The sequence below is a fragment of the Heloderma suspectum genome, chromosome 2 (genome assembly GCF_057233095.1).
Source record: "Heloderma suspectum isolate Gila_16-S chromosome 2, 16-S_ref, whole genome shotgun sequence".
NCBI classification, from domain to species: Eukaryota; Metazoa; Chordata; class Lepidosauria; order Squamata; family Helodermatidae; genus Heloderma; species Heloderma suspectum.
The window spans coordinates 217347119-217371957 of record NC_139459.1 but is presented as its reverse complement, the minus strand read 5'-3'; the positions used below and the strand labels follow the sequence as shown (position 1 = coordinate 217371957).

Here is a 24839-nt window from a genome sequence, read left to right as displayed (position 1 = left end):
TTGTTTTGTTCTCTCTCTGTGTGTGTGCACGCGTGCATGTATATACGTATACACCAACAAGGGGTGTGTGTGTGTGTGTGTGTGTGTGTATATGAATGATGCCTTGTTAGAGGGGAATAAATAGTCTGCTTTGTCAGATTTTATAGAGTTCTGTTATTTTTATTTTAACCCACACACTTCGTAGAAAACTATTTAGAGCAGCCAGATTTTTAATACCTAAATGCAGGGCAGGGCATATCATAACTAAGAATGCATTTTAATACCACTTGATGGCTATTTATTACCTTCACTATCAGAGGTAGTATACCTCTGTATGCCTGTTGGTGGGGAATATCAGTGAAGCGATTCTGTTGTCCTCATGTCCTGCTTGTGGCTTTGTATAGGCATCCAATTGGCCACTGTGCAAACAGAATACTGGATTAGGGAGGGCTTTGGTTTGATTCAGCAGGGCTCTTCTTATGTTCCTATTCTGACAAAATAAGTAAAGCAAGCATGAGTGAACTTTCTTACTCTGCATAATATATTCGCATCATACAATTCTGCTTTTTAGTCTGCAAAAGTTGTCTTTAATAGCTGGTAATAAACCATTTGGTTGCTAAGTTATAGTAGAAGTTTCTCTGTCATCTATTTTTGAAACGCCTGGATTTCATTAAAGATTGTCTTCTCTCTCTCTCTCTCTCTCTCTCTTTTAAAACATGTCATCTCTTTGGTCAAGGACATACTGTTTCACGCAGACAAGAAACCTGTTTGCAATGGACATGTTGATATACAGGTGGAGACAGTAACTGAGTGTGCACTAAGTTCAGTTGTGTCCAAACACAGACTGAAAAAAACAAAACGAAGTAATCAAAAATCAGGCCAACATTTTGAGAACCCTGTGTGAGCACCCATTTTATAACAAACTAGGGAAAAACTGTCAGGGAAAAACTGAAACAGTAAGCACCTTTGTGTTACTTAGCAACATTGTTTGGGTAGCCATTTGTAGATATTTTGATTCTGTAATGTGTTGAAAGTACCTGAAATCCCAAGAAAAGGCAATTTGCAGTGGTACCTGTAGTACCTAACCATAATAATGGCGGTACCACATATGCAGAAACACTGTGCAGAGACCATTATATGGTCTCACGGCTTCTTTAATTTTATTGTAGTAAATATGCCACTGTCTCTGTTTGACTTCAAGGACCAACAACTGGTGTCACTCAGTGTGCAGAATTGTAACCAGGACATGAATAGTCAATTTATAAGAGGAAAGACTTGGAGAAAACTAGACATTTTCTCTTCTCGCCCTGCAACCTCCATCCATTTTCCTAATGCCTGATAATGTCATTTTTCTGGTGTTGGTGGGTCCTTCTTAACTTGCACTCTGAAACTGGTGGTTTTCCTTGACTGATTTCCTGTGCACCTGGTTTGAAAGAGTCAGCATGCTGGTCATTCTCCTGAACTGTGTTACTTTGGGCATGTTCCACCCTTGTGAAGATATGGGCTGTGGCTCCCCACGTTGCAAGATTCTCCAGGTAAAGGCTTTTTAAAAAATGTATCTTATTGTCTGTTTGTCAGAACATAATACATGGGGGGCAGGAGCCATAGCTTGGTGGATGAAAACTGGCTTTGCAGGCAGAAGGCCCCAGGTTCCATTCCTGGCATTGCCAGTTTTAAAAATGAGAATCTGATGGGAGGTTATGTGAAAGACTGGGACCCTGCAAAGACTGAGTAGGCAATGCTGGACTGGATAGACAAATGGTTTGACCTGGTATAAGGAAGCTTCCTATGTTCCATGGGCCCAGACAGGAGGCTAGCTTGCTCCTGTTAGAGTAACTTAACTTCCTCCAACCAACCTGCTCCAGTCCTTTTGCCATAAAGCAGCATGGATAAGCCAAGATTAATTTACTGAATATGCCTTACCACCCTCTGCAGACTGTACATAGGCAGAGCTTCCAGCAGAAATAGTCCCGTTTCATGTCTGAGAGACACTGGGGATGGTGTGGTCCATGGATCATAGAATCATAGAATAGTAGGGTTGGAAGGGGCCTACAAGGCCATTGAGTCCTTGGATGGAATGGAAGTTGGGAAAGGTAGGTGAAAATTAAGCTGAAGGGACACAGTGTAATCCTGACAATGCAGCAAATGCATCACATATTGCAGAAACCAGAATGGAATCAGGAGCTAGAATTCAGCAGCACCTGAAGCATTCAAGTGTACCCTAGCCTTTTGGTGGGGTGCACTGAGGAGTGAAATTTTCCCTTATTGGGATTCTGAAGAGAGAGCAGAACTCATCAGTTCCACTTTTAGACTGTTCCAAGTGGAGAGATTCTTCATAGCACAAGAAAGGGGCAAATGGTCAGCCAGATTAAGATAAGAAAGGACAGTTAATTCATAGTCCAGTTTGTTCAGATCTTGGCTTCCTGCCTAAGAAAATCTGGCCCTGATTAGCAGACAGATGCACAGCCAGTTGGAGACCATATTCTTTAGCCACTCCTGGACCTAGTGAGTAGGAAGTGTCCAGACACATTTTAGTACTGCTCTGCTCACTTTTCCCACTCCTGATCTGTGAATGAAATGGTGTTCTTGCCAGTCTTCCTTTCACAGTTTAAAAAACTGGGAAGCCTACCTGCAGGAAGACATAGGCATGTGTAGTATAAGTGACCTCCTTGGACCAGGTTGGAGCCAGGTCCCTTAGACCAGGGGTGGGCAAAAGGTAGCTCTCCAGATGTTTGAGACTTGAATTTCCAGATGCCCCTGTCAGCATGGGCAGCAGTCAGGAATTCTGGGAATTAACGTTCAAAACCTCTGGAAATCTACTTTATGCCCAGCCCTGCCTTAGGCAACGAACTACCGCCAATTCAGGTGTTTGTCACTGGGTGCACCTCCTCATCTTGCTTCTTTATCTTGCAGAGCTTTGATGATTTTATCTTTGCCTTCTTTGCTGTGGAAATGATAATCAAGATGATTGCACTAGGGATTTTTGGGAAGAAGTGTTACCTGGGAGATACATGGAACCGTCTGGATTTTTTCATTGTTCTAGCTGGGTAAGTCAGAAATTCATTCTTGAACAAAAGGCAACTTTATGCTAACAACAGCTGAGGCTAACTAACCTCTAGCTGAGAAATAGATGATCGTGTCCATATTTCTTTGTTCTTCAATGTGGACAAAATAACTGAACCAAGTGTAGAAATTTTGTACATTGTAATGTACCCCCAAAAAGCCGCACATTGCCCTAAGTTTCCAGTTGCTTAATTCTGCTTTTAGATGATTTGAGACATGCAATGGTGATAGCAAAATGCAACAAAGTTCATGAATCATGCCCCTATTCAAAAGGAATTAATTTTATTTATTTAATGCATTTCTTCATCACCTTTCAAGTCTGTTGTCTTGAAAATTACAGTACAGATGTGCCTGAACTTTTCCACTGGGTTTCTTTTGTTACATTTTCAGCTACTCTGAGACATTCGAGACACTACAAACATCTCCTTGGAGATTTATGAAGTGTTTTATAAATCCCAGCCAAGGTTGGCAATTTTTTTTGTGCAAACTTGATAGAATTTTCTGAGTTTCCTGTGCAACTGGCTTTGCAGTAATTTGAAGGCCCAAGAGTTATTTATAAGGATTTGCAGGGTTGAAGTATGGAAGATGAGGGTATTGTTAGGGTCCAGGTGGGACATGGAAGGATGTTGCAAACTAATTATACATTTCCCATTGTCCATGCTGTACTTGCATATACTACAGATTTTCCCAAAATCTTTGCATCAGCACAGAGCATCTATCTCAATACAAGTCTTCTTCTTTTTTAACGTATACCATACTTCACATTTCTGATTCTCCAAATGCTCGTGGAAAAGTGGGGAGATCTTTGAAAATGCAGAGGCAGTCTTATGATGAGGCAAGGAGAGACAGACACCTCCTGCAGCGGATTTGAGGCACCCATTTTAACTAAGAGCAGAAGAGTAGGAGATAGGCAAGTCTGATTCATGGGCAAAGTCTGTCACAGAGATCTCCTTTGCAAATTTCATTGCAACAGACTGTTCCTTTTGGTTTCAATGGGGCTTGAATCTCTTGGGAGAGATTTCCAAAGAATCGCACTCCATGATGTTAATTAGGGAGGAGCCGTAGCTCAGAGGCAGAGCACTTGCTTTGCAAGCAGGCTCTGGATGCAGTCCCTCGCATCTCCAGTTGAAAAGAATCTCAGGTAGCTGAAATCCCAAAGAGCTTCGGCCAGTCAGAATAGATCATAGTGGCCTAGACAGACCAATGGTCTGTATCAGTGTAATGCTCATCATGATAAGGGGGAGGCGTTGCCATCGGATTTTCAGCCTGAGGAAGCAAAATGTTCTGGCCCAGTCCTGCCAAGGGATGTAGATGCTTCATTCCCCTTTCTGTATTCCTGGAGGCTGTCCCCTGTCTTCAGAGATCATCCAGGAATTCATGTGTGGGATGAAACATCCTTGGGCAGCAATCCACCGTCATATCACTACCAGATTAGAAGAGCAACTGAAAAAGTACTGCAAACAACAGCATGACTTCGACGCAGACTCTCCCCCCTGCACCCCCCCCCCCGGCTGCCTCACTTGCCACATGGTGAACAAGCAGCGTGGATGGCAGCCTCCTTGCCATCCGCTGCAGTGACTGCAGCTCTCTGCAGCACTTGTAGTGTTAAGTTTTGCAGACGGCAGCAACAAAAGAATGCCACAAAACCCGCTTTCCTTTGTTCCCTGCCAGCCTGTGTGCTGCTTTCCATACTGTAAGGTCTTTTGCTCTGCAGCTTTGGGCGGACTCAGCTGGCACTCTGCGCAAGTATTTTCTCTGGCTCCAGAAATATTGGTAGTCTCAGTTTCATGCAGATTGTCCAAATGGATGAGGTTTCAGCAAGTTTGTTTAAAGCACGGAGGCTGGGTTCCAAAAAGGGAATATTTCAGTCAAAATGTGCGTGATTGCCCTTTTGTTTTGAGGGAACGGGACCAAGTTTTTGCCTTTCATGAAGTGTTTTTCTTTCAGAGGCACCTGGTTTAAATTAAAGGCTCTTTCTAGCACCCGAGAATCTCCTGGCTGAGGCTCGAAATCCACATGAAAAGTTCCTGGCCCGCAGCCAAAAGGGTTAAGTTTCCTTGACACATAGCTTGGAGGCTCTCTTCTCACCTTCCTATTCATAAGGAGTGCCCAGAGTCTATTAGGGTTCTGCCCCTACTCCCACACCCCCTCCCATATAATTAACTGGAATTTCCTGGAATGGACCAGAGGATTCTAGAAATAAACCACAACTGCAGCATTTTTCCAGGTTAGGAAGTCAGCAGCAAGAGGTCTCCCATGCTACTAGAAGGAGCCATACTGGCTTCTTCAAGGGTGTTGGGTGCTTGTAAAACTACTAGTAGTTGTAGTAATAGTACAGCTAGTACTACTACTACTAGGAGTAATAATAACTAGAATTTGTATAGATATGTGCTTTAGAGTTTTCAGAGCATTTACCATACATTATTTCACTAATCCTTACAACAACCTTGTAAAGGAGAGCAGTAGTATTATTCCTACATTGCAGTTGTCTTAAGGGAAAAGGCTAAGGCTGAGTGATAACTGGCTGGCTTACGTCCACCTCAGCTGAGGGGAGATTTGAATTGGAGACTTCCCAGCTCACACTCTTGGCCATCACAGTACGCGAGCTCTCTAGTATCAGCTTAGCCACCACCATTCCAGCTCTACAGTTTATGTTCTCTAATGGAACCCTAAAACACTCAACAAAGTGTGAACAACTTTAGAGTTCTGCACCTTGGAATCTAAGCCACCTGCAGGTTTGAGGGGACCCTCGGCATGCTCCCCCCATTGTGGTGGGTGGTCTAGTCCCACCTTGTCCTTCCCCTCCCCTCCTCTTCCTCCTTCCCCTCCTCTTTATTCCTGCTACCTGCAGGCGCAAGTGGGCAAGCCTAACTGAGGAGGAGGAGAAAAATCATTGGTAGGGTTGCTTAGGCATTGCAGGCAATTACAATGATGGCCACCCAGTGCTCATCAGAGGAGCACTAGAGAAGGGTGCCCAGCAGCGACAGGCCCTTGGCAGCTGCCTGAGGGTGCTTCCTGCTTCCTGTATCCAAAGGCCTACTTGGGATACAAAGTGCCAATTACCTGGTTTCACAATAACACCCAGTTGAACAAACAAGGTTAAGAGGAGTCCAAATTAGGCATATGTGGATTTTGAGCCAATTTGTGTCTGTCTTCCTAGTCAGTTGTGGCAGGGCTTCTGGTGACGGTGCACCATCAAGTCTTACTTTCCCAGGGCTGCCCTTTAACAATGAGTTACAAATCACTATGCTGTTTGGGGCCGCGGTGGCTTAGTGGTTAAGACGCTGAACTGCAGACCGGAAGGTCGGCACAGCAGTTTGAGACCTGAGTGCTGCGTGACGGAGTGAGCTCCCGTCTTCAGTCCCAGCTCCTGCCACCCTAGCAGTCTGAAAGCAAGAAATTGCAAGTAGATAAATAGGTACCGCCTCGGCAGGAAAGGTAACAGCGTTGCGTGCATCTCGGTGTTCAGCCATGCCGGCCACATGACCACGGAAGCGTCTTCGGCCAGCGCTGGCTCTTCGGCTTAGAAATGGAGATGAGCACCACCCCCTACAACCAGACATGACTGGCTGGGGACACCTTTACCTTTTACCTATGCTGTTTAAGATCCATGGTTCTTCTTGAGCTAGGGTTTAACTTAGAGGAACTAACTCCCTGTGCACTGTTTCTTTTTAAAAAATCAGGGACATTAAAGCAGGTTTCCTCAGACTAGTTCCCTCCAGATGCGTTGGACTGCAACTCCCAACATCCTAAGCCAGCATAGCCTCATGCTGGCTGGGGATGTTGGGAGTTGTAGTCCAACATGTCTGGTGGGCACTAGGCTGAACTAACAAGATCTGGCATTATGGACTTCTGTAGACAAGGAACGTGTAAATAGGGATACCCTTCATGTTCTATAGAGTTGTACTGATATTGAAAGAAAGACTAACCTTAGACTGAGGGAACCATACCCTAGCCCCCAGCCCCTTCCATTAAAGTATGGTAGTTCGCGAATCTCCTCCCCTCTCACTCCACAGTATGATCTGCCCAGCTTCCTAGAAGATGTTGCCAAGCTCCTCTGGATATCTGTTGGCTTTGGCCAAGTGCTGAGGTTAGGCTGATAGACTGAATGTGAGGCAGGGAGAGTGAAAGGAGACTTCCTGCTCTTTTGATCAGCTTTATAGCTTGGAACCTATGATGGCTCCTTAAAAAAAAAAGACTCTTAATTGGTTTAACAGGGCAAACACAACCAAAATGTGGGATGGGATTCACATCTCCTGAGCCAAACCCCAATTAAATAGTAGCTCGGGGTATCATGTATGCGCCTGTATGTCAGAACAAATATTTCAGTGGGTATGAGGTATATACAGCTAAGCTACATGGCTACATGCACATTCAGGCACAGATTACCCTGGAGGGCCCAACTGCATCATGGTAACTGTGAATACAGCTCAAGAGACCCAGGTTGCCCTTGGGGAAACTCTGAAGAACGTAGAGCAAGTTTTTGTGGGTCTGTATTCCTCTCCGGTATCTAGGTTGCATTGCCCTTTTTCTCACCAACGCACTCTGAGAGTCGCGTGCAAAGAAGACAGCCTGTAATTCTGAACATGTGCTAAGCTGGCTGAGTTGAAACCTAGCCTAGGCTTCCCTCCTAGGCTTTCACTTGGCCAATTTAGCACAGTCTAATAACATCTGCAGTGCTTTGTTCTTGCCAGGCTTTGGGGGCCCATTAGAGTGTGCTAGAAAACCCCTTCTAACATACCTTTCAAAGGCCAGTCTGGACAAAATCTTCCTTGGGGTTATCCCCAGTTTGTGTTTGGTAATGATCCTCCCCTGCAGTATGGGAGAGCAGATGCGCAGCTTGCCTGCCTCAGCAGACAATCCCACAGATAAGCACCCGGGGGGCGAGGGATAGACAGTGTGGTGCTGTCTGGAAGTGTAGCAAGAGCCTGGAATGTGGGAAATGACAATCAGGAGGGACTTGGGGGGAGGAGAGGGGGGAGCTTTCGGGGTTGTCATTGTTGTACCAGTTCTTTTAAGATGGGCTTCCCAGAAGCTCGATACCTTTTTTATTGCTTTCTTCTGCTTCAAGTTGTTCCTGTACTGAGCTATTTTGTGTTAGTATGTGTGTCAGTCTGTGCCTGTGTGTGTGTGTGTGTGTGTGTGTGTGTCTGCATCTCTGTCTGTGAGTTTTAGAGGGCTGGAGACAGACAGTTTTTTCTGACTGAAATGGTTGAAGTATGAAAGAAGGATTGATGCTTGCAGTGTGTGTGCTCATCCCACTTTTGTCTTTGATAAACAGGTTTTGCTGGCTTCAGTATTGTTTCAAAAACCTGCAGAAGTTGTTTGACCACAGGGGAAAGTCAGACAAAAGGAATATGGAATACCATAGGAAGATATGCCCCTTTCAAATCAATGCCCAATTTTCTTTAAAGAACAAACACACACCATAATGTCTGTCTGTAGACACAGATGAGTTTTACGGTTTCTACAGTATGATTCAGTGACTAATGGGTTTATGCGCAATTGCCAGACAAGACTGATTGCAGCAACTTCACGTTTATATTTTCTTCTTTCCTTGGAGAAGTACTGTACAATCTTTGGGGGAGTCTTCCCTTAAAAGAAACTGGTGTGATCGAAATTATTCCCATTTTACAGATCGGATGGGGTGGGGAATCCCAGGTCCATTTCCACATGAGCATATACTGCCTCCCAGCACAATATACTGAAGATGCATCAATGGAGGCCCATTCCCGCAGCCTTTTGGCATGTGGTGATTGCACAAAAGGGACATGAAAGCCCTGCTTGTGGTGAGCCCCAGCCTGGGGCAACAAAAGGTTCATTAAAGTATCTCCTTGGAGTCATACAATATCTGCCTAAACAAAATTTACTAATGACACAACAACAACAACAGCAGCAACAACAACAACAAATAGTGGTATGTGCCCTTTCTGGGCAAAGTCCTTAGTTCTCCAAGCACAAGAGTTTCTGTTCCAGAGATACCTCAACTTCGCCTATTGACCAGCAGTTCATGACTCCTGCTGCCTGGTCACCTTTCTCTCTCTTGCTTTAAGACTTCTGTCTTTGAGCATCTGAACTGTTCCCATCTGGGCCCTGTCAAAAGCAAACTAGCTGACAAAGGATCAAAGTTTAAATATGAAATGAAATATCCTCCTTCCCATTCCCCAGGCTCATTGACTTTCTCCTTTGTTTCATCTCTGAACAGGACAGGAGGCCTCTTCCTTTTCCCTTCGTTACCTAAAATAGTTTTCCTTTCTCCATTCTAGCGAGATGCCTGCTGCAACGGGCTGAGAATGTTGTGCTTCTTTCTTCTTCAGATTTTTTCTCTCTGCCCCTGAGCCATCAAAACAAGTATATTGAATGGGGTACTAAACTGCTTTATGAAATGGCCTCATGTGGAGGAAGAGGGTGTAGCTCAGTGGCAGAGCACCTGCTTTGCATGCAGAAGGTCTCAGGTTTGATCCCTGGCATCTCCAGGTAGGGCTGGAAAAACTCTTGCCTGAAACCTTGGACAGCTGCTGCCAGTCAGTGTCAATAATACTGGGCTAAATGGACTAACTGTCTGACTCGGATCCAGCGGGGTTTCTACTGCTACGTTTTTCTTGCCCTTTTAGAAAGTGGCTGCTTGTTCCTTCCCACAGAGATCTCCATAACAGGGCCTTACCCTCCTCTTACTTCCATCTGCTGCTTTTGAGGAACTGTGAACCTGACATCATTCATAGAAGGCACACCTGGGCAAGTGGCCTGGAACTTTGAGCTGTGCCCTAGATCCATACAGCTGTCCCAGTGCCATCATCTGCCTTAATACAAGCCTGCTTCTTCCCTCTGAGCTCAGTAGCCTTGCAGTTAGTTAGACTGTAGGACTCACTCACAATAGTGAGTGTATCATGAAGGCACCACCCTTTTAAATGGGAGGGGAGACTGCCACCTTTCCTTCTACAGTGTGCTCATTGCTTTTTCTCTCTCTTTCCTGTCTTTTCTACTCTTACATGCCCACTGCTGAGAGCTTGCTTGCAATGAAATTTTGAAGAGGGAGGAGAAGGACAGGCAGATCTCCCTGTGAGATACTGGTATTTCACACAGCATTTTATTTTACTGCCCCAGACTGGAACCTTTGGCTTCTGCAGAAGTTCAGAAGCTTCAGCACAGCAATGAATTTAATCAGCTTCCAGAAACCTGTTTCTCCCTTTCCACTTTAATTTTTCCCATATAGCTGCAGGCAGCAGATTATACCAAAAGGAGGGTTAGGACTATGTGACGTCATGATCCAGGAAGTGCTGGGGCTTTTAAATAGGTTTTGCAGTTTTTAAAAAAACAAGAAAAAGCCCTCAGCCACCTCAAGTCATAAAGTGAATTTAAGTATGTGCAGCCCTCACAAACTGTCCACAACTTCCTAAATTCCTCTGAGGTATTCCTCTACATACCTCTCTGAAAGGAGCCACTTGGTCTGGGGAATTCTCTCTGTGTCAACCCCCCCCCCCTCCATTTCCAATCACCATTCTTCTTTTCCTCTTATCCCCCACCACCCCAAATCCTGGTCTTTCTTTTTCTTTATTCCATCCAGAGCACTTTGAGGGGAATTCCCAAGAAGGGAGGGTGATGGGCAAGGGGAATTCTGAACTGTATTTGACTTTATACAAGCAGACAAGACAGTGGGGTTTTCTTCTCACTCAAGTCTTTGAGAAAAGTGGGTTCACATGGCTGCAGAGAAACAAATCTGGGGCTGTTTTGTTTGTCATTTGCCATTATCCAGCAATAGGAAGGGCTGTGGCTTAGAGGTAGAGCACATGCTTAGCTCACGGAAGGTCCCAGGTTCAATCCCCAGCATCTCCAGGTAAGGGTAGGAAATTATCTTGCCCAGATTCTTAGACAGACATTACCAGTCAGTGTTGACAATACTGGGCTAGATGGACCAAGGGTCTGGCTGAGTATAAGGCAGCTTCCTATGTTCCTATGAATTGAAAGCTTTAATAAAATAGGAGTTAATTTTTGAGGAGTGATGGGGAGATAAATACTGCTTACTTAAACAATCCTTTGTATGTCTATTCAGAAGTAAGTCCCATTATGTTCAGTGGGGCTTACTCCTAGGAAAGCGGACATGGGATTCCAGCACACATTACTTTTGCGGGTAGGTTGCAGCCTGATCTTCTGCATGTTTACGCAGAAATAAGTTCTGAGTTGTGAGTGTGGTACTGCAAGCTTAATAATCTGCCCACCCAATTCAAATCCACTGAATTGACTGCCCTTTCAGCCCAATCCTATGCATGTTTTGTCATTTGTATTTTTTGTTTTTTCATGGAGTTTAGATTCAGTGGTAAGGGAAAGGAACTTAGTACCTGCTAAGAATTTCTCCACAACTTAGCCCTAGTTTTGAAAACAGACTCCTTGGCTGAATCCTGATGACATCGTGGCAAAAATTAAGTTATGGGGAGAAGGAAACAAGGAGAGGTTGTGCATAAGGAGGAGGAGAGTTGCACAAAACAAAACATCTGTTTTTATGAAGAGCTGATGGAAGAATGAGGAGGGATTGTTGTATGGATGGGAATAGAATGAGGAGGAGGAGGTTGTAAGTGCTCAGTGGCGAGATAAAAGTGTTCTGCATATGCTCAGAGGCACTCTTTATTTCACTGCATTGAACATTGGTGAACTGTAAATAAATTCTAGTAATTCTAAATTTGCTTGCATATATATATATATATATATACACACACACACACACACACACACACACATACACACACACACACAAGCATACATATATATGGGATGTGCATTTGAATTCAGGCAAAGCCTGAAGCCCAGGCAGACTTTATGTCTCAAAATAACATATTTTGGTTTAGTTTCTCTAAATGCTGAAGGAAGAGGGAAGGATTGTGGTTGAGTGACTGACAGGTCCACCTTCCAATTTTAGGGCACGTTTTACCATGGGATCCAATCACTGGGCTTTGGAAAAGAGCAAGGATGGGGCCATGAGATGGCCATTCTTCCAATGCCACCATGCTTCACTATGAAAAAGCCTTAAAGTGGATTTCAAGCATCATAGTTCCCTAGCCCCTGCTCCTATGTGTTTGAAACTTTTCAGGTTTCTTTCCTTGGGACACCTCTATGACCTGTGCCATTTTCATATGATTTACTAATAACCATGGTTCAGGGGTGAATGGAAGGGAAAGTAAAATAACTTCACCCCCCAAATTTGAGAACTCCCCTTCCACATGTACTGCCTCACCTTTCCTTCTGAAACTTTGCTGGATTCTTACTTAGGGGCACTCTAGGCTATCTCTAATTTTCAGAACAATGGTCCACAAGGAACACAGGAGATAAGAATGCCCTCTTTTGGAGACCCTCAAAATGTCAGGCCTGATCTTGCACAAAACCCCTATGGCTATCATTCTGCAATTTGGCAGATTTGATCCCCTCAAATGGGGAAACTTATCCTGAAATGTTCATCCAATTCTGCCAAGAAATAACCATGTTCTCAGCAGTTCCCTTTAAAAGAAAATCAAAATATAAAGGCATGTAGCACAGAACAACAACAATCCTGCACCTATTTTTCTGACTTTGGGCAGGTGTAATCCCCTCGTAAGGGGCTACTATGCCTCCAATTATCATCCAATTCTGAGCAAGAGAAAAAAGTTATAGTGCTTTTTTAAGGAAGCACAAAGCCTCAGTTTTCTGAACATTGACTTGGGTTCGGTATTGAGTTGAATGGACTGACTCCAAATTGGTCCAAGCAGTAGCAGGATATTTTCCAAAGTACTGAATTGGAATCCGAATCACTGTACACATCTTATTTATATATACAAGCACATGCAAATTTGTGTCATGCGCCTGTGTCCTGGATCTTTTAAGAACCTAGCAACGCCCCTGCCTGACATGTTCCCAGATGTAACAAGGATGTTACATCAGGAGAACACCACCCTTAATGAGTGTCAGGTGAAGTCTAGCAAGCAGAAAATATTTCTGCCAGCTAAAGAGATCCAAGCTGCAATAGCCGATCTAGTAGTGGCAAAGTTCCTGTCTGAATGCAGCAGGATTTGAATCTGAGAATGTAGAATGAAGTGGTTCTTGTTTTATTTCAGTTTGTAATATGAATGGAAAACCAGCATTGGCCAGAACCTTAATTCGCATTACACATTCTTCTCTTCCACATTCCCTGTCATAATAAGAATGATCAAATGTTCACATAAATGCTGCTGCAAAAGACTTGAGCCTCATGTATGATGCACCAAGACCATTTCCTGATGTCAAGGTCCTTTAATGACACGGCAATGATGCTTTCTTCCAAAACTTTACTATATGGGGCTGAGCCCAAAGTTCCAAAGCAAAGCTGTTGTTGTTGGTTTCATTGCTTGTAGCAAGGAGAGGTAAAATATTTTGTAAAGGCCTCCCCTCCCCCTTTTCATCCTTTGCTACTGCCAGTGTGTATTCTTGGTGTTGGTAGTGGTTGCACTCCCTGCTATTGCCAAGCACCATTACTAATACCAGAATGTATTCCAGTCTTAAGATGAATAAGGGAACATGACTGTTGGAAGTGGAAAGAGATGGAAGGGGCTTTGTTTGTTGCTAGCAGCATTGAAAAATGGTGGCCATGGGAGAGTGTATGTTTAACAGAGTGCATTGTGGCATACAATAATGTTCACACAAGCCTAACCTAATCTAGGGTGCTTCCAGATGGAGGGATGCTAGCACTACCAATCAAAAGACATTGTGCAGCTATTCCGTCTTTTTCTCCTTAATGGACTTTTTGTGGAAAGAACAAACAGAGAAGCAGTGGTGGGAAAACACAAGAGGGTTACTAATGGAAGAGGACAACATCTGGGCTCCCGTAAACTTCTCTGCATGAGACAGGGCGATTGCATGATAATAGCCTCATCTGGAAGTACCCCTAGTTTATACTGGCCAGCTTTAGCATGTGTGATCCCAGTTTGAAATTCAGGTCATCTCCCAGCCCCTTCTCACATGCATGTCAAGTCCAAAATTCATCTCCTTCTCCTAGGCATTGATGTATCTCAGGAATCTCTCAGCTGAATGCACACAGTATGGAACTGTTTGTTGTTTATTCAGTCAGTCGCTTCTGACTCTTTGTGACTTCATGGACCAGCCCACGCCAGAGCTTCCTGTCGGCCGTCGCCACCCCCAGCTCCCCCAAGGTCAAGTCCGTCACCTCCAGAATATCATCCATCCACCTTGCCCTTGGTCGGCCCCTCTTCCTTTTGCCTTCCACTTTCCCTAGATTCAGCATCTTCTCCAGGGTATCATGTCTTCTCATTATGTGGCCAAAGTACTTCAGTTTTGCCTTTCATATCATTCCCTCAAGTGGGCAGTCTGGCTTTATTTCCTGGAATATGGACTGGGTTGATCTTCTTGCAGTCCAAGGCACTCTCAGATTTTTCCTCCAGCACCACAGTTCAAAAGCATCTATCTTCCTTCGCTCAGCCTTCCTTATGGTCCGCTCTCGCAGCCATAGGTTACTACAGGGAAGACCATTGCTTTAACTATGCAGACCTTTGTTGTCAGTGTGATGTCTCTGCTCTTAACTATTTTATCAAGATTTGTCATAGCTCTCCTCCCAAGAAGTAAACGTCCTCTGATTTCCTGGCTGCAGTCAGCGTCTGCAGTAATCTTTGCGCCTAGAAAGACAAAGTCTGTCACTGCCTCCACGTTTTCTCCCTCTATTTGGCAGTTATCAATCAAGCTGGTTGCCATAATCTTGGTTTTTTTGAGGCTTAATTGCAACCCAGCTTTTGCACTTTCTTCTTTCACCTTCGTCAGAAGGTTCCTCAGCTCCTCCTCGCTTTCAGCCATCAAAGTGGTATCATCTGCATATCGGAGATTGTTAATGTTTCTTCCAGCGATTTTAACTCCAGCCTTGGCTTCATCAAGCCCAGCACATCGCATGATGTGTTCTGCGTGCAGGTTGAATAGGTAGGGTGAGAGTATACAACCCTGCCGTACTCCTTTCCCAATCTTAAACCAGTCCATTGTTCCGTGGTCTGTTCTTACCATTGCTACTTGGTCGTTATACAGATTCCTCAGGAGGCAGACAAGATGACTTGGTATCCCCATACCACCAAGAACCTGCCACGATTTGTTATGATCCACACAGTCAACAGCTTTAGAATAGTCAATAAAACAGAATTAGATGTTTTTCTGAAACTCCCTGGCTTTCTCCATTATCCAGCGGAAAGTGGCAATTTGGTCTCTAGTTCCTCTGCCTTTCCTAAACTCAGCTTGTACATCTGGCAATTCTCGTTCCGTGAATTGCTGGTGTCTACCTTGCAAGATCTTGAGCATTACTTACTGGCATGTGAAATAAGTGCCACTGTTCGATAGTTTGAACATTCTTTGGTGCTTCCCTTTTTTGGTATGGGGATATAAGTTAATCTTTTCCAATCTGTTGGCCATTCTTGTGTTTTCCAAATTTGCTGGCATATGACATGCCTCACCTTGACAGCATCATCTTGCAAGATTTTAAACAGTTCAGCTGGGATACCATCATCTCCTGCTGCCTTGTTATTAGCAATGCTTCTTAAGGCCCATTCAACCTCACACTTCAGGATGTCTGGCTCTAGCTTACTGACCACACCGTCAAATCTATCCCCGATATTATTATCCTTCCTATACAGATCTTCCATATGTTCTTGCCACCTTTTCTTGATCTCTTCTGCTTCTGTTAGGTCCTTGCCATCTTTGTTTTTGATCATACCCATTTTCACCTGGAATTTACCTCCGATGTTTCTAATTTTCTGGAAGAGATCTCTTGTCCTTCCTATTCTATTATCTTCTTCCACTTCTGTGCATTGCTTGTTTAAAAATAGTTCCTTATCTCTTCTGGCTAACCTCTGGAATTTTGCATTTAATTGGGCATATTTCCCCCTATCACTGTTGCCTTTTGCTTTCCTTCTTTCTTGGGCTGCTTCCTGTGTCTCAGCAGACAACCATCTTGCCTTCTTGGTTTTCTTTTTCTTTGGGACGTTTTTTGTTGCTGCTTCCTGAACAATGTTGCGAACTTCTGTCCATAGTTCTTCCAGGACCCTATCTACTAAATCTAGTCCCTTAAATCTATTCTTCACCTCCACTGCATATTCATGAGGAATATTCGTGAGCTCATATCTAACTGATCTGTGGGTCTTCCCTATTCTCTTTAGTCTGATTCTAAATTGTGCAATAAGAAGTTCGTGATCTGAACTACAATCAGCTCCAGGTCTTGTTTTTACCAACTGCATAGATGTCCACCACCTTTGGCTACAAAGGATGTAGTCAGTCTGATTTCGATGTCAACCGTCTGGTGAAGTCCATGTGTAAAGTCGTCTCTTAGGTTGTTGGAAGAGAGTGTTTGTTATGCACAGTGAGTTGTCTTGGCAAAATTCTATCAGCCTATGTCCCACTTCATTTTGTTCTCCCAGACCATGCTTGCCTGTAATTCCAGGTGTCGTTTGACTACCCACCTTAGCATTCCAGTCTCCTGTAATAAAAATAACATCTTTTTTTGGCGTACTATGCAGTAGGTGCTGCAGATCCTCATAGAAGTGATCTACTTCTGCTTCTTCAGCATCTGTGGTTGGGGTGTATATTTGGATCACTGTGATGTTAAATGGCTTACCCTGAATTTGAATTGAGATCATTCTGTCATATTTTGGATTGTATCCAAGCACTGCTTTAGCCACTTTATTATTAATTATGAAAGCTATTCCATTCTTCTGTGGTCCTCTTGTCCACAGTAGTAGATCTGGTGGTCATTTGATGTGAAATGGCCCATTCCAGTCCATTTCAGTTCACTGACACCCAAAATGTCTATATTTAATCTTGACATCTCCCCAATAACCACATCCAATTTGCCCTGGCTCATAGATCATACATTCCAGGTTCCTGTGGTGTGTTGATCTTTAGTACATCAGATTAGTCGTTCACCAACAGCACCATCGTCTGCTAGCCGTCCTTTCGGCTTTGAGCTAGCTGCATCATCACATCTGGGGCTAGTTGAACTTATCCTCTGTTCCTCCCCAGTAGCATTTTGACCATCTTCCGACCTGGGAGTCCCATCTTCCGATGGTATACCAACATATCTCTGGTTGTACTGATCCATTTAGTTTTCATGGCAAGAATACTGGGGTGGGTTGTCGTTTCCTTCCCCAGGGATCGTATTTAGTCTGACCTCTCTGCCATGACCTTCCCGTCTTGGGTGTCCCTTTATGGTTTAGCTCATGACATCATTGAGGTGCTCAAGCTCCAGCACCACGACAAGGTAACAATCTCCTTTGCTGAAGTATGGAAGTACAGTTTGGAACTGTACTGGACTAAAAAAAATGTATATAATCAAGTATTATATTTCCAGTTGACATGGATTGGTTGGGTTGGGGGTGGGCTTGCACCCTACTACTAAGCACAAGCTGTGTACAAGGCAAGAAATGTAATGCTCAAAGTCTCACTCAAGGTTTGTGTACCCCAAGAATCAAAGTTTGTGGTAATTCATTACTGGCCATGCTGGCTGGGGATTATGGAGCTGTAGTCCAACATATTGGGAGGGCACCATGAAGGGTAATTTAAGGAAGCTGTGTGACATTGGGACCTTCCGAAAATGCTGTCTTGCCATATGGATTGCCCAAACTGAACACCAGGAAAAGAAATTGTTTATTTGTGACAGTTGTTGTTGTTCAGTCATTAAGTCGTGTCCGACTCTTCGTGACCCCATGGACCATAGCATGCCAGGCCTTCCTGTTCTCCGCTCTCTCCCGGAGTGTGCTCAAGTTCATATTCATTGCATCGGTGATGCTATCTAGCCATCTCATCCTCTGCCGTCCCCTTCTCCTTTTGCCTTCAATCTTTCCCAGCATCAGGGTCTTTTCCAGGGAGTTTTCTCTTCGCATTAGGTGGCCAAAATATTTGAGCTTCAGCTTCAGTATCTGTCCTTCCAATGAGCAGTCAAGGTTGATTTCCTTTAGGAATTTGTGACAGTATAATGCAACTATTAGCACTACTCACAGAGGGTGTAGTAGTTTCCCATGCAACTCTCTAATTATAGCTAGACTTGCTAGAGATGAGAAAGAATAGTGCCATATTGTCAGATCTCATTCTTTTTAAAATGCGGCTCTTACTAGAACAGAACTGGACATAGAAATGAGAAGTTTTGATGAATCACATAATTATGGTCCATTATTTCAAAGGGAATTCTGGGAATGGGGATTGAAAGAGTAGTTGAAGGTTAACAGGAGCTGGGAGGCAGACCTTTGCCACCCAAATAATAATATAATTGTGGCATCTAAAGGTGTAAGATCCTGAAGCACTTAGAGTGAATACTTACATCCCAAAGTATGCAGAATTATTAAAACTAAAGTGCTTCTTAGTGTTACCAAATATCCATGGTAGAATTATGGTGCATTCTGACTTGCTGTCTCTTTGCAATTTCAGTTGTGGCTTCTTCAACCACTATTGCTCTTATGTTCCCCTGAAACTGTCAGGGTGGACACTGAGCCAATAGAATCCCAGAGTAGTTCTGATTCGGAGGAAGAGCAGTCGCTCCTGGGAGAGGAGCACGCCCCTTTATCCCAGGGCCCGCAGCTGACAGAGATTCCTCCCACCAACATTCCTAGATTAGAAAGCAGTCCAGGGAGTGACCCAGCACTGATAGCAGACTGGTTGGATGCGCGGCGCAGATGCAGAGAGCGGCGCCAAATGGAGAGCGCGGAAAGGAGGCGTAGCGCCCAGTTGGCGCTCAAAGAACGGTTGCGCCCAGAGGATCCAAGGGAAAACGGGAGGGATTCTCCCTAGTCCTTATATTCAGGGGTCTGCCAGTAATTGCCTTTCAAACAGGGACCAACTGTTCCAACTTAGGGCATAGGGATGCTGCAGCTCAGATCTAGTTGCTACTGAACTTATAACTTATAACTGAGTTGTAAGTTATAAAAGAAGAATAAAGCTTTGAAAAGAATCCCTTTGTCTGCGTCTGGACTTGGCTACTGGATTAGACTGAGAGAGCCCTCCAAGGAGCCCTTGACAGAAACACTCATATGCGCACAGAGAGAGAGAGAGAATGAGGCAGGAGAAAAGGTACGGTGAAGAAATACAAGAAGTCCACACCCATGCACATAATAGGTTCCAGATAAGGCACTGAATGATTGCATAGCACAATTGTTTTCTTCATACTAGAATCTGGGGTTCCTTGGGGTTCGTTATCAGAGGTCCATAATCAGTAAAGTTGGACAAGCTGGCTGAACAACAGCTTGCCTTACTATTACCAGTGTTTGTGTCAATGCAGAGCAATCTTGGGTGTGTACAAGAGCCCAGTCTCCAGTCATGTGAAGTAATGGCAGGCTACCGCCAGTGTGATCTGAGTGTGTGTCAGGAGCTCCCTAGCGGCCTCTTTCAGTAGACTCCAATAGCCAACTCAAGACACAGATGAAAGGATTCTTTTCAAGGCTTTAATCCTTTTACAACTTAATGACTCTTTCAGATGCTAATCACCAGCGACTAAGCAAGGAACAGCAGAGTAGCCTATGCTCCGAGTAGGCAGTTGATCCCCATTTGAAGGACAGTCACTTGAAGACCCTGAACTTATGGGCTAGGGAGAGATCCTCCCTCTTTCCCTTGGGTCCACAGGAGGCGGCCGTTGCTTGCGCACCAAACGGGCGCTACGCCTCCTTTCCGTGCCCTCCATCACTTGTCGATCCCTGCATCTGCGTCAAGCATCTAGCAAGCCCCCCTCCCGCACTCTCTCACTGCCCGGGTTGCTATCTCTCTCAGGAATGCCAGCAGGAGGAATCTCTGCCAGCTGCTGTGCCTGTGAGGGATGAGCTGGCTCCTCTCCCACGGATTGCTGATCCTCCTCAGAATCAGAACTGCTCTGGGGTTCTATTCGCTCAGTTTCTACCCTGACATCATGCATACTACAACATGCCTCGCACACAAATTGGATCCGTGGAAGGTATGCAGTAATTCTCTTTGGCAGAGATATCAATGTGGAAAGTGTTTCTTGAAGGTAGAAAGCTCAAAAACAACTGGCATACAGTTCTCTTCCATCAAAAAGGCACCCAGCAATGGTAAGAAAATAGTCAGTGATCAATGCCTAAATAAATTGCCAAGGTCTCTAAAACAGATCATATTACCATAACCATTTCAAAATTCTGAATCCAGGGCAGAGAAGGACTTCAGCATGCATGTGTGTGTGTGCATGTGCACGCACACACACACACACACACACGGATGATGAAATTAAGAGTCCTAATTACATCTTCACATTTGCTCCAGAACACCATGTGTTGTGCTTTCTTTAAAAGTTGATGCTCGTGCCTTAAGGGAATCTGGTCCATTTGCCCATTTTGATTACAAGACCTCAATCATGAGCCACAGCCTTTTCAAAGTGCCAGATAGCCACAGTGAAATACCTAAATGAAGTTACCTGGAAATCATAGAATTGGAAGGTAGGTGTCTCAAGATGTGCTTGGGCTCCAGTTATACTGACATGCCAGTGATTTAGAAAAGTTCTTCCAGTGGTTGTATAGAAGAAGGGTAATGGTTATGAGGTCATGATCTGTGGGCAAATGTTGCAGCCCCTTGTCCAAAGCTAAGCAGGTCTAGGGAGTCCCTGAATAACAGACTCCCTGGGAACTCCATGAACGTTACCTTCAGTTCCATGATGGAAGAAAGGCAGGATATAAATGTACTAAATAAGTAAAATAAGTACCATTTTGTGCAGGGCCCTGATCTTTGTTGTCAGATTACTCTCGAATCATGGTGCATTACATTTAAAAGGAGGCGTGAAGAAACAGAACTGTCCTCCATTTTTGTATTTAGTTTGGTTTTAGAATATTATGGGGTTAGATCTGTGTGTGTGTGTGTGTGTGTGTGTGTGTGTGTGTGTGTTAGTCAGTTTCAGCCAAACCATTAAAAGTTTAGAGGTCAACATTTTAGTTAGAATGTAAAGCTCAGGAAGTTTTGCTCAGGAAGCCAGGAGATTATAAGGATCAACAGAAAGTCAGAGGAACGGGGGAGAAAGTTTTAAACTCAGGAAATAGAAATGGAGTTTGCAGAAACGAACAGGAAACTAGCCTCCTGACTGGTTGGATCTAGGGAGTGAAAAAACTAATTTTAAGAAATGAAAGGCTAAGGCTAAAAGGCAGAGGAGCAGAGTAAGAAGGAAGGAAGGCAGCCAGCCAGCCAGCCCAGAGTTCTAGAGGGAAAGATAGAGTCAGAACTGCTGGAACTGGAGAACTGATTGAGAGAGCTGGACCAATGACAATAAGATATTGCTTGGATAAGGGACCTGGATAAAATACAGACACTGTCTAGTGAGATTAGCTGGATGTGTTCATCCCTGGTTGTTTTATTATCCTATTGCTCATATGTATGTGTGTGTGTGTGTGTGTGTGTTGCTTGTGTATGCATTCAGATTTTAATACTTTTTCCTATTAACATTTTTCTTCTGTAAAATTTTAAGCTTTTTTATTTGCATCTTTGTGGTCCCTTTTTGGGGTGGGGAATTACCCACCCCATGTCTAATCGCCAACTCCTACATTACCTAAAATACATACCTGAGACCCAGAGAGTTTTAAGGCTCATTTGGTGGAAGCAGCCAGAGGATAGAGTGGGGAGAGAGATTTTCACCTGGTGGCAGGGCATTACCAACAAGAGTTAACAGCCTTTTCAGATCCCTCCTTTCACCCCCAACTCACATTATCTTTCTTTTCCCATCTGTTCCTCCCTTCCTTCCCTCAGCTTACAGTATGTTCAGTATTTAATGTTCTAGTAAGAGGGAGGTGCAAGTGCCTTGGCTAAGAGAAGCTCACAGTAAAATAATAAAACAAAGAACTCTGGAACTAGGTAATTAAACCCTTTAGGAGCATCCTTCATCAGGCTGTATGTGTCCTGGGGCTGGGTAATTGTCTGTGCAAATATTTCTGGCCACCTACACACACAGTTACCCAGTGTGCAATGGTAGCTGCACTCATTTTGTATGCAAATGGTGTATGTGCAATCGCCTGTCTGACATCTCTGGAACACCATCCTTCAGTGCAAGCCAATGAGTCTGAGCCAGCCAGCTGTCTGATGAGATGTGCAACAGCTGAGGGAGAGGGAGAGTAGAAAAGCTTTGTGTGTGTGCATGAGTAAATAACAATTGTAACTTGCTTTCCCAAATTACTATGAGCCCAAACGTAATTTCTGTACCAGTATATTCCCTTTGGTCTTCCTGGTTCTTAGTATGAAACTGCTAGTTGTGGCAGATGAGTTGCTGCTGCTGCTTGATCTGCTCTTTAATTTTCAATGAATTTAGCGCATGTGAGTGATCATAACAATACTGGGTCATCTCACAATGTTTCATCGGAGTCCAGTTTCTCATACTGACCAATATAGGTTGTTTCAACAAATACATTAAAGGATCATGGCAATTGGAAAGGGTTTGGTTTCCCCTGTTTTCCACCTTTCACTCCCATCCTGTACTTCCAGCATCAGAAGCTATTCTCCAAAATGACAACACATTCCCACAGTCACTTTGGCTCATAGCCAGACCAATAGGTGGAACATAGACATGGGGAGGAGGAGATGATGATGGAACTGTCCTTGTCTTACAAGATCTATGTAATTGGTTTTAAAATATAGTATCCAAAGATTTAAGCCTTTTTTAATAGAAAAAGTAGATATTTATGGGATTGAAAGTAAAACACATTTAGTCTGAAAACTTATACATCCAGGAGCACACGTTTCATGCATCTAAATATAGTTTGTACTAAAACAGAGTGGGAAAATCTGGAACACATCCTATTTCTAGAAGGGGACATCATAATAACATACAGTACAGTCTATGTTTACTTGGAAGTAAATCTCACTGTGCTCAGTGGGTTTTACTCTCAGGTAACTGGGCATAGGGTTGCATCTGAGCAGAGCAATCTATGGGGCAGGGAAGGGAGAATCCGTGATGGTCGAACCACCACTTCCTATGCCCTGCTGGGCTTGTGCCATAGGGCTGAAGGGGGTGGAGGATGGAAGGTATTTTTTCTCTCTTTTGGCCTTTTCTGGCTGTTCTCTCCCCACAAATGTTTCCTTTCCATTGGTTCCAATTGGAGAGAAACAAACTATGCCAGCTTAGTATTTCTCCCATTCCAGGGGCATGTTAGGGAAACGTCTCCCCCAGAACACCCCGGAAACACCTCCTTTTTTGCCCGCTCCACTACGGCTGTGCACCGCTTTGATCTGAAGCCCAAATAACGAGGTGAAGCGGGTGGATTCGGAGATGCCTCATTGTGATACAAAGTGGATCAGACCAGCACTGAGGTGCCCCAAAGCAAAGCAGCTCCTCCATGAGGTGCCTTGTCTGCCTCGGAGATTCATAGCTCTTCTTATGCCTTCTGAGCAGCCTAGATGGCTGTCTCAAAAATGAATCAACTTCTGAAAGATCATGCGGAGAGGCAGGAGAAGGGGGGACGAGGGAAGGGGAGAGGACACGGAGTCACCAGATGTATCAATTTGAGAGAGATCTGGCCACCAGGAGGGGCAGGGAAAGGGGAGAGGCGAGGAGAAGGAGGAGGAGGGAGGGAGCTTTGCTGTGAATCAGCCTCCATTTGCTCATTGTGAGAGAGGAGGTGTTACTGGAGAGGAGAGGACTCTCTGAATGTTATTTGGCTAGAGCAGTGGTCTCCAAAGTGGGGTGCACTTTGGGGGCATCTTCCTTGTAAAAATCATAAAGATCCCTGCCTCAGATCCCAGTTTTTGTGTCATGGCTGCGCCCACGTGTGGCACAGTCATGATTTTTCTGGTTCAGTCCATGGAGGCAGATACTCTCTCTGATATGATGTTGTTTTGGGCTATGTTTCTTGTAAAAATCATGAGGATCCCCGGGGATCCCTGCCTCAGATCCCTGCTTTTGCGTCATGGCTCCGTGATTTTTCTGGTTCAGTTCGTGGAAGCAGATGTGCTCTGTGATTGGATGGTGGTTTTGTGTCAGGGGTGTTTCTGAGCACAGGGAGTGGGATAGCAGTTCAGATTCTGAAGGAGAACTGCCAGACATGGGTGAGGTGTTTTCCCAGGCTAGTCCAGACATGACTGGGCTGGCTTCTCAGGTTACAAATGCCCAGCTGGCTGAGGATGAGGGTCCCTCTTCACACACCCCTGTGAGAGACAGCGAACAGAAGGAGGCAGGGTTTGGGGAGTCTACCCAATTGGCCTTGCATGAAAAGCTGTGCTCAGAAGCCTCACAAGAGAGCGGGACCTCCCCCACTTAAGTTAGGCTAGTGAGACTGCCGTCCTCTTCAAATGGCGGGCAACTCTCATAACTTCCTTTTGAATTCCCCTGAAGGCATTCCTCTGTAGACTGAGAGTCACTGAGAATTTGCATCTGTATGACCCTGTGAAGTAATGGATTAAAAGCTGTAGACTGAAGCCGCTCGTCTGTGTTTGTTTTCAGTGTTGAAATAGAGTGGGGGGCTAAAGGAATCCTGACATCTGGGGGGCCTCCCCTTTAAAAATCATACCAAATCAAAAGGATCCTTTTTTGATTTCATGGATCCTTGTTTTACTTTCTTCCTGTCCTGTAGCAGCTATGTTAGTGTTTCCCCACTCCATCCTTCTGTAATAGGTTTACCGGTCATTCTTGTTGTTTGTTCATTTAAAAATCCAGAAAATTTCATTGTGGTTGCTTATCCCCCCCCCCCGCCCCGCGCTTTTCAATTCTCTCTCAACTATTAGTTTGCCCTTTGATTCTGTCTAGATTTTTTTATAAATATCCTTGCTCTTGGCCCCCTTCCACCTTCCCTTCTCAGTTCCTGTATTCCGTCCCTTCCCATTTTTTATCTCTTTTCCCTAAAAAA

The 24839-nt window shown here is 44.4% G+C and overlaps 1 protein-coding gene across 1 annotated transcript in view; it reads left to right on the top strand.

The window, feature by feature from the left end:
- The first annotated feature begins 923 nt into the window (after nt 1-923).
- The window catches only part of CACNA1G (calcium voltage-gated channel subunit alpha1 G), a 241986-nt gene continuing 218070 nt past the window's right edge, over nt 924-24839 (top strand). The window contains exons 1-2 of the mRNA XM_084837951.1: nt 924-1514; nt 2893-3026. Coding sequence (XP_084694077.1) covers nt 1422-1514; nt 2893-3026 — 227 coding nt within the window. The 5' untranslated portion in view covers nt 924-1421. The remainder of the gene's footprint in view (nt 1515-2892; nt 3027-24839) is intronic.